This window comes from Poromitra crassiceps (assembly GCF_964638095.1).
Source record: "Poromitra crassiceps genome assembly, chromosome: 3".
Lineage (NCBI taxonomy): Eukaryota > Metazoa > Chordata > Actinopteri > Beryciformes > Melamphaidae > Poromitra > Poromitra crassiceps.
Window position 1 is genome coordinate 3,528,440 of NC_139625.1, and position 9,372 is coordinate 3,537,811.

At 44.5% G+C, this 9,372-nt stretch overlaps 1 protein-coding gene across 3 annotated transcripts in view; it reads right to left on the minus strand.

Moving 5' to 3' along the window:
• Positions 1-718: 718 nt before the first annotated feature.
• Positions 719-9,372, minus strand: part of shprh (SNF2 histone linker PHD RING helicase) — a 49,832-nt gene continuing 41,178 nt past the window's right edge. Inside the window, exons 28-31 of one of the 3 annotated variants that reach the window (XR_014552547.1) lie at positions 5,531-5,709; positions 3,798-3,878; positions 3,082-3,268; positions 719-808 (exon numbers count right to left, since the gene is read on the minus strand). Coding sequence is in view for 1 of the 3 variants with exons in the window: in XM_083633541.1 (XP_083489667.1) it covers positions 3,175-3,268; positions 3,798-3,878; positions 5,531-5,709 (354 nt within the window). In the remaining 2 variants the exon portion in view is untranslated. Of the gene's footprint in view, positions 809-2,729; positions 3,269-3,797; positions 3,879-5,530; positions 5,710-9,372 lie in introns of those variants that run through there. The other 2 variants (XR_014552548.1, XM_083633541.1) reach the window with 2 other exon arrangements.

The window sequence follows — 9,372 nt, forward strand, 5'->3', positions numbered from 1 at the left end:
GTGCCTTTCTCTGTCCACCTTATTGTGCTGCTCGCTATGAGCTCAACTCCATAGTGGCTGAATCTGAACGCAGAGGCCACAACACTTGCGTCATGCAGGTCAAAAAAGTGGCTTTTCTCGTCTTAAGTTATTCAAGTTATTTTTTTTTTTGTGTTATGTAAAGTGCAATTGCCTCACCAATCGAGCCCCTCTTTTGGCACTAAAGAGATCGGGACTCGGGGGGGTGGGGGGGGTCAGTTCCCACAACAACCGTGGGGTATCGTAAAATAGATAATTTATTATGATGGGGATTTTATGTTGCCAGTAATGGAGATAGCGACTGTAGTTTGTCTTAATGCGAGTGTCTTCTTCTTTTGTTGGAGGTGCTCTAAATGACGGAGCTCACGTGCACAATTTGATTCATTAGTTAATTAAAGATTAATTAGTCTTAAATCCCTCCGACGTGGCCTCTGACCCGGCAAATCTGCACGGATCACACTTTTAAGGAAATGTTGAGGAAAAGTTTCATACCATTATACTTCCGCAGTCAGAGAGGTTTGTCTTAACGCTGAACACATAGTCTTCGCCAACCTCGACACCGCGGCACTCTGGGTCATTCAAATGCAAATCCCAAACCTGAGTAAGCAAAGCAAAGTCAGGAGATCATTTAGGGTGTCAGTAGAGGTTAAGCAAAGTACCAGGGAAAAACACTTGTGGGTTTTGTTTTGGCGTCGACTTACATAAACTGGAGGCACTTTGTTGAGGAAAAAAGTCCTGGGAATAACCACCTCCATATGGTCATTGGTACAGATGACAGTTTCATTGAGCTCTAAGAGAAAGGAGGAAGATTTAAAAAAAAATAAAACCGGTTAAACCTCACTCCGAAATCGTTATTTAATTCAAATAGTTCAAATGTTAAAAATGGCTTAAACACAGCGTATGGCTGATTTGGAAAACTACACTAAAAATGATACTACTGGGTGGTAACCTCAATCTATCACTTCAATGTACTGTAAATCATATGATCAAAGATGATTTGAAAATCAATAAGGATCTGCAGACTAAGAGGTTGTTAACATAGCGATGTATTTACCAATCCAGAGGATTCATTTCAGTTAATCTAATGGCATTATAAATATAGATAAAGCTATTTTACATTGTGCATTTTTACACATTTAAGTCTCATGGACCAGCCATCCATTTTCCACATATACTATAGATATCAATTACATTAACGTCAAAATGCAAAAAACAAAACACACATTGCTGCTGTTGTGGAGGAACTCATTTGGATTATTCTCATGTTTCTACTTGACTTGAAGCTTGACATTCCTTTATGTTTTAGCCAGGGAAACCCAGTCTACACCTAGAGTCATCAATCTGAGAAGAGTGTCCTTCTAAAGATTTCTGAGATTTCTTTCTGAAGATTTGCCCTCCAACAGTAACATGTTGGACCCTGGGCAGATCAGCCCCGGGATGGGGGGGACAGATCAGCCCCGGGATGGGGTGGTGGTGGTGGTTTGATCTGAGGTGTGAGCTCACCCTCCTCCTCAGGCTCCAGATAGACAGCGGAGGTGATCCTCATGGTGATCAGTAGCCAGGCAAACACCAAACTGGCAGGTGCCATCTTCCAAGGAGTCTCCCCTCTGGTTTCTCTCTCTTCGGGGCGCAACACTTTCCAAGCACTCCGCTCCTTCTTGGCTCCCTTTCCCCCCAAAATCTGTGAATCTTCTGGGGCCTATTCAGCGTAGCTTGGCTGTCACCACAAGACGTAGTGCCCCCTCTTACTCCAACCCTCGAAACAGGGCTTCTAATGAACTGGGAGCCTCCCTCCAGCCTTAAAACACCAGCTTGAATGATGTCCCCGACCAACAATGAGATTCCGCACATGAATAGAGGGAGCCGAGGGGAGTCCAAGGTAACACGTATGCAAACGGCCCACGGCGGCGATGCCCTCTTTAGTAAACATCTTACAACCGTTTGTAACTACACGGAGTGTGGTAACCACGCAGAGAGAAACCCCACTACTGTGCTGGTACGCTTTTGTTGCCGACATCTTTTGTCTGCAGCTCTTAAAGGCCACGGCTAAATCTTTTACGGGTGCGGGAATCCCAGTCAAGGGCAGTTCACTGACGAAGCCCAAGAAGGCCCAAGAGTGTCCGTGTGCGGTTGGAGCAGGCCGTAAAACACACGTGGGCAAGGCTAAAACACAAGGAAGAAAACAAAGATTCTTTCCATCACGTTTACAAAAGCTTTCGAAATGCGGAAAATCTCATGAACGGCCTCATGATCTGTTAAGCCAAATCGCAGCCAAATTTGTAACGCCGATATGGAAAAGCGACGACGAGATCGTTGTGCAAAGACGCAGAAAACCCTCTTCGCTCTTTTACGCTTTTACGAGCTTCATTTACGAGATTAGTTTCCGAGCCGCTTCTTGTGTTTGTCTTTTTTGTCTTGCAAATAAGACGGGCGTTAGGGGGTTAGACGCGATTGTCTGGTATTGTCTCGGGCAGACGACTGGCTCAAAAAGGAGGATGAGAATCCTCCTCAAATCTCTCACTTTTGCGCCTTGTTGTAAATGCTCAATGGCTTCCTTCCTTCCTGCTCGCTTTTTTTTTTTTTTACAACGTGGAAATAAACGGCAGGGAACGCTCTTGACCCAATTGTCCCAGAAAGAGAGCTGGTTCATAACACATTCATACGCCACATTCAGAGACAGGCTTTTATTTCTTGAATATTGAAATGCACCATTCTCCGATGATGTCGTTTTCTAAATTGTACGCTCACCAACAGACTTACAGAGACGTATAGTATATAAATGCACACAATTAACATGGTATTATTAGTTCAACACAAGAAATAGTACTGTACAATGTAGTCAAATGTAATCACAAGAACATGTACTTTGACAAGTGAAGTCGTTCTTAACCCAATAACTTTTCAACTAAATCCATCACAACAATTGAGCCGAATGCACATCTACTCCAAAGAGATTTTAAATATTCCAAAAATAAACAGACAGGTTTGCTAAAATATTGTTGTTGTTTTTTTTACTTTGGAATTCATATATAAAAAGTGGAATGTGCAAAAATCATATAGTACTTCTGTCACCACTGTGAGTAGAGAGAGCTTTTCTCTTGGCTTTATCTGGAGTGGGTTTTCCCTGTGTGGTGCGCTCGCTGGCCCCCGGATTCACTACAGAGCTTCGCTGTCTTCTGTAAACAGGTCGGCGAGGTCGGTCACTGTCAGTACTGCTGCCTCCGAGTGCTTCATGGCTGTACTGCTGTGACTGGAATAACACACATGTATCAATACTATGCTTCAGTGCCAACAGTTACCTCGGAAGGAACACATTTGAGACACAACAGAGAACCAAAGTGAACGTCACTTCCTGCTTCAGCACTGTACCAGAGATTTTCTCCACCATTTATTTTCCCATAGACATTTAGTAAAATGCGTATAAAAATAGTTGTACTCGTTCAAACCAAACGGTTCAGATATATTTAGAAACAGAAGAGAACGCGTAACATTTCACTCAGACCAAAATGTTGAAAAAAATGCGGGGTTTAAAGAAAATATTCTTTCGATGTTGTTTTTTTTCAGTTTTGGTCCGAGTGAAATGTTCTATGATCTCTCCCGATTCTGAATATAGTTGAACCGTTTGGTTTGACCAAGTAAAACTATTTTTATAAGCATTTTAGGAAATGTCTATGGGAAAATAAATTGCAGAAGAAGATCTCTGGTACAGTGCTGAAGCAGGAAGTGACGTTCACTTTGCCTCTCTATATTGTCAAATGACACCACACTGTGGCACTCACCTTTTCTCTGCCGTCTTCAGCATCGTCTGCATTCTCTCCTCAATAGTGGATTTGATGAGGAATCTGTGAACAAATGTGGGCCTAGTGGACACAGAGAACAGAAATGACACTGTCATGTACAAGATATTAATAGCGACACATACCTAGTGTGTAAGAAATAGCTCTGTTCCAGCAGCGATTATTCAGAGGAACAAATCATAGTGACATTGAATGTCGTTTAAAAAGAAAATATTGATTACAATTTTTGTAACATAAAGGAAGAAACAAATAACTGCAAACATCTACCAAAAAAACACACAAAATACAAAATACATACACATACAAATTCACTCAGAACATAAACATAAACCCCCTCCCCCGCAAAGAATGGTTTGTGCATTCATTCTTGTTGCTTGATGTGGTTCTGTCCGGAATTCCATGATTGTCTGTATTGAGAGCAAGGGCGTAGCTATGGGTGGGCCTGGCTGGGCCCAGGCCCACTCACTCACTTCTTGCCTAGGCCCGTCCAATCAGGAGACTTTAAAACCTCTTAAACGGCCAACGTTCCTGGCTCAGCTAGAGTCAAGGTACTGGTATCATATGAAAGTAGAAGACCTAGGCTTTCCTCCGGCACCAACCATGTCATCATGCTATAGCTTGTCGGGCTAAATAACGCCTCACATTTAGGTTACATTTTGGCGAGGGAAAAACCAAAACACAATGTTTATTACGCGACTATAAAAACTACACTAGAAAAATAAAACTATGACTAGAAAAACGTAACGGTGCTGAGCTGCATCTCAGATTAATCTTCAGGTTCCCAGCTTTCAGATGATGTGTACCACTTCCATGAGGCATATATACTGTTGACCTGCTATCTCACCCTAACATCCCCTGCCCCCTCCCCCTAATAAAAACAAGTGTCTGGTAGGGAGGGATGCAAAATGTCATCATGTGAACACGTGCATTTGACTTTAGTATCGTCAATTATATCAATTATGGAGGGAATTGTGTGGCCCACCCACTTTTATTTAGGGTTACCCTACCTACAATTTCATTTCTGGCTACGCCCCTGATTGAGGGTAGGAGAGATGGCAGTGGAAATGATCCGTCTGCTCCTTCTGCTACATTCTATAGCCTAATTGCTGTTTTTGGAAATGATCACTGATTTTTCTTACAGAGAGCCAAAGTGGAACGTCACTTCCTGCTTCAGCACTGTACCAGAGATTTTCATCCGCCATTTATTTTCCCATCGACATTTCGTAAAATGCTTATAAAAAGAGTTTTACTGGTTCAAACCAAACGGTACAGATATATTTAGAAACAGGAGAGATCGCATAACATTTCACTCGGACCAAAACGTTAAAAAAAATGGTGGTTTGAAGAAACTATTTTTTCTATGTTGTTTTTTTAAGTTTTGGTCCGAGTGAAATGTTCTATGGTCTCTCCCGATTATAGCGTTATCTGAACTGTTTGGTTTGAACCGGTAAAACTCTTTTTATAAGCATTTTACAAAATGTCTATGGGAAAATAAAGGGCGGATGAAAATCTCTGGTACAGTGCTGAAGCAGGAAGTGACGTTCACTTTGCCTCTCTATTGCATCTATACTAATCACAAAGGAGAAGATGTAGATGAAGAGAAGCAGATGAGTTAGAGAGGGATTTTAAAGCTTTGAGACAACCGAGATTTAGATCGTGCAACTCGGCAGCACCTTAAAGTAAGTGCTTCCAAAACCAACTCTGGGCTCTCTTACTTGGTCTGTCCGATGCGGTGCACCCGGCCGATGGCCTGCAGCTCGTGCGCTGGGTTGAGGATGGGCTCCACCAGCAGCACGTGAGTGGCCTCGATGATGTTCAGCCCGTTGGAGCCCGTGTGGAGAGGAAGCAGCAGAATGTTGATCTTCTCCTCGTATTTGAAGGAGCTCAGATTCTCCTGGAACAGCCAAGTCCACAAGTTAGTTAGTTAGTGATGTTGTGCACAAATGACATCACTGGTCCACAACTTTACTCAAAGCAACTCTCAACAACTGTCAAACTAAATGATTGTCTGCAAAACGGTTTACACTTTTCGGATATGTGTGAGATTCTGTGCAAAATGAATCAGCATTGAAAATCGGTGGAGTGTTCCTTTAAGGGTGTGTTGGCGCGTCAAGAAGTGATACAGGAATGATGCAAGTTGGAGAACTATAACGTTAACGGTGTTGGTGGAGGTTTGCTCTTTCCAAGTAGCTACACTGTAGATTAGGGATGTTCATCAATTATCGAAAATCGATAATTGATCGTTAAGGAATTTAATCGATCATGTGTAATTTTTATCGATTATTGTTTTTTTTTGCGGACTAGGTTTGGGTGGAATTTGTTCCTCCTCGCCCCACTCCATTGCACAGCCGACTAACGTGAGGTGGAGCTTCATATAGTCTCTAGTTTTCTGGCTGGGCACGGGCCTTTGTGCCAACAAAACTGTTTTAAACATGGGGAATTCACACCGGCATGCGCCGGGGACAGCAGTGTTGGAGAGGAGACACATTGAAATAAAGAGTTCATTGAGGAGAACACGTTGTCTTTCGTATTTTCTGCCATAGGCATTCATTCATCGATTATGGAAATTTTTCAAAATGAACATCCCTACTGTAGTGTAGATACATAAAGATGTATCAGTCTAACACAGTGGTTCCTAAACTTGGGGTCGCCTGACATTTCTTAAAAAAAAATAAAAAATCCACTACACACAATTTAATATTACCGAAGATGATTAGGGTCACTTGCGATTTTTTTGTTTTTTTTGTTTAAAGTGATAATCTCTAAGATTTCAGTTTTGTTCTCTTGGGTGACACCTATGGCGGTGGGTGGTAATTGCAGGTGAGATCCAAACTGTAATAATAATGTCACTGCAAAGGCTTCAAATGGACATTGCCTCAATCAACATTGTGAGTGACTCTTTTTTTTTTAGATGAAAATCTTTTAGATTATAACTTTAAATCAGGATTCTGAGAATAAAGTCCGATTTTTAGATTAAAGTCAGAATTCTCAGATTGAATTCAGAATTCTGCGGGGGGAAAGAAGCAGTGATGATGTCACTGATGATATTATCGATGGTCTACCGGAATTTGAAATGTCTCGGGTCCCTAGATTTTTGTGACGTCAAAATAGGGTCACAAGCCAAAAAAGTTTGGGAACCGATGAAACACTACTAGAAAATACAGGCAATCAGGCACGTATTTGAAAGTCATCAATTTAGACTTCCCCTTAATTGACAACTGTGTGGAAGCAGTACTCCATGCAGGATAAAACAAGCACATGTGCATTACATGTAAATACTATTTGACCCAGGTCTGGTTCAAACATATATACAGAGGATATATAAATCATGTTACAATGTTACAATTTCACTTAGCAGTAGGGATACAGCGATATGAGTTTTTTGATAACCTTGGACAAAAATACCACGGTTTCACGGTATCGCGGACCTTTATGTGAGGACCATCTGTGTTTTTACAATATAGCCAAAATATTCCCATACAGCCGACGTCGTCTTTTTAGATGGGGGAAAGTTCAGGGGGGGTCCTTGCGTTCTCCTGCATCAGTCATTATCACACACACAGTTGTAAATACAGTCAGGGACAGCTCTTCTCTACTGTGCTCTAGTCTAGGTAGGCATGCAGCCAGGGGGAGGAGCCGCGTAAGCTGCACTCTGCAAGCGACCTGGGCACTTTGTTTTGGGGAAACAGCTGATACTGTGGAGAAGGTATGACGGCAAATTTGAGTGGTTTTGATAAGCAACGTACATCTGAGCTTTATACAACACAAGCAATGATCTAGTCAGAAGACAACAACATGAGTAAGTGCCATGAGGCCAAGCTTGAGTCCGAATGGACCTACAGTAGAATGGACCTACAGTAGAATGGACCTACAGTAGAATGGACCTACAGTAGAATGGACCTACAGTAGAATGGACCTACAGTAGGTGCCTCCAGGCAGCACAGAGTGCAGAGGATTAACATTCGTGCACATCTATCATCCCATTTTCATCAATCCCTTTCATCATGCATGGTCATCAGGTGTGAAAGTGTTGGTGAAAGAGCTGTTTTTTGAGTCTTCTTAAAAATAGAGAGAGACTCAGCAGATCAGATGGAGTTTTTGGTGTAGACCTGAATGACGGAGTTTAGGTAGGCAGCAGGGGGTGTAGACCTGAATGAGGAAGTTCAGGTAGGTAGGCAGGAGGGGGTGTAGACCTGAATGAGAGAGTTCAGGTAGGCAGGAGGGGGTGCAGACCTGAATGAGGAAGTTCAGGTAGGCAGGAGGGGGGTGTAGATCTGAATGAGGGAGTTCAGGTAGGCAGGAGGGGGTGCAGACCTGAATGAGGAAGTTCAGGTAGGTAGGCAGGAGGGGGTGTAGACCTGAATGAGAGAGTTCAGGTAGGCAGGAGGGGGTGCAGACCTGAATGAGGGAGTTCAGGTAGGCAGGAGGGGGTGCAGACCTGAATGAGGGAGTTCAGGTAGGCAGGAGGGGGGTGTAGACCTGAATGAGGGAGTTCAGGTAGGTAGGCAGGAGGGGGTGCAGACCTGAATGAGGGAGTTCAGGTAGGCAGGAGGGGGTGCAGACCTGAATGAGGGAGTTCAGGTAGGCAGGAGGGGGTGCAGACCTGAATGAGGGAGTTCAGGTAGGCAGGAGGGGGTGCAGACCTGAATGAGGGAGTTCAGGTAGGTAGGCAGGAGGGGGTGCAGACCTGAATGAGAGAGTTCAGGTAGGCAGGAGGGGGTGTAGACCTGAATGAGAGAGTTCAGGTAGGCAGGAGGGGGTGCCTGCAGACCTGAATGAGGGAGTTCAGGTAGGCAGGAGGGGGTGCAGACCTGAATGAGGGAGTTCAGGTAGGCAGGAGGGGGTGCCTGCAGACCTGAATGAGGGAGTTCAGGTAGGCAGGAGGGGGGTGTAGACCTGAATGAGGGAGTTCAGGTAGGCAGGAGGGGGGTGTAGACCTGAATGAGGGAGTTCAGGTAGGCAGGAGGGGGGTGTAGACCTGAATGAGGGAGTTCAGGTAGGCAGGAGGAGGTGTAGACCTGAATGAGGGAGTTCAGGTAGGCAGGAGGAGGTGTAGACCTGAATGAGGGAGTTCAGGTAGGCAGGAGGGGGTGCAGACCTGAATGAGAGAGTTCAGGTAGGCAGGAGGGGGTGCAGACCTGAATGAGGGAGTTCAGGTAGGCAGGAGGGGGTGTAGACCTGAATGAGGGAGTTCAGGTAGGTAGGCAGGAGGGGGTGTAGACCTGAATGAGGGAGTTCAGGTAGGCAGGAGGGGGTGTAGACCTGAATGAGGGAGTTCAGGTAGGTAGGCAGGAGGGGGTGTAGACCTGAATGAGGGAGTTCAGGTAGGCAGGAGGGGGTGCAGACCTGAATGAGGGAGTTCAGGTAGGCAGGAGGGGGTGCAGACCTGAATGAGGGAGTTCAGGTAGGCAGGAGGGGGTGTAGACCTGAATGAGGGAGTTCAGGTAGGCAGGAGGGGGGTGTAGACCTGAATGAGGAAGTTCAGGTAGGCAGGAGGAGGTGTAGACCTGAATGAGGAAGTTCAGGTAGGCAGGAGGAGGTGTAGACCTGAATGAGG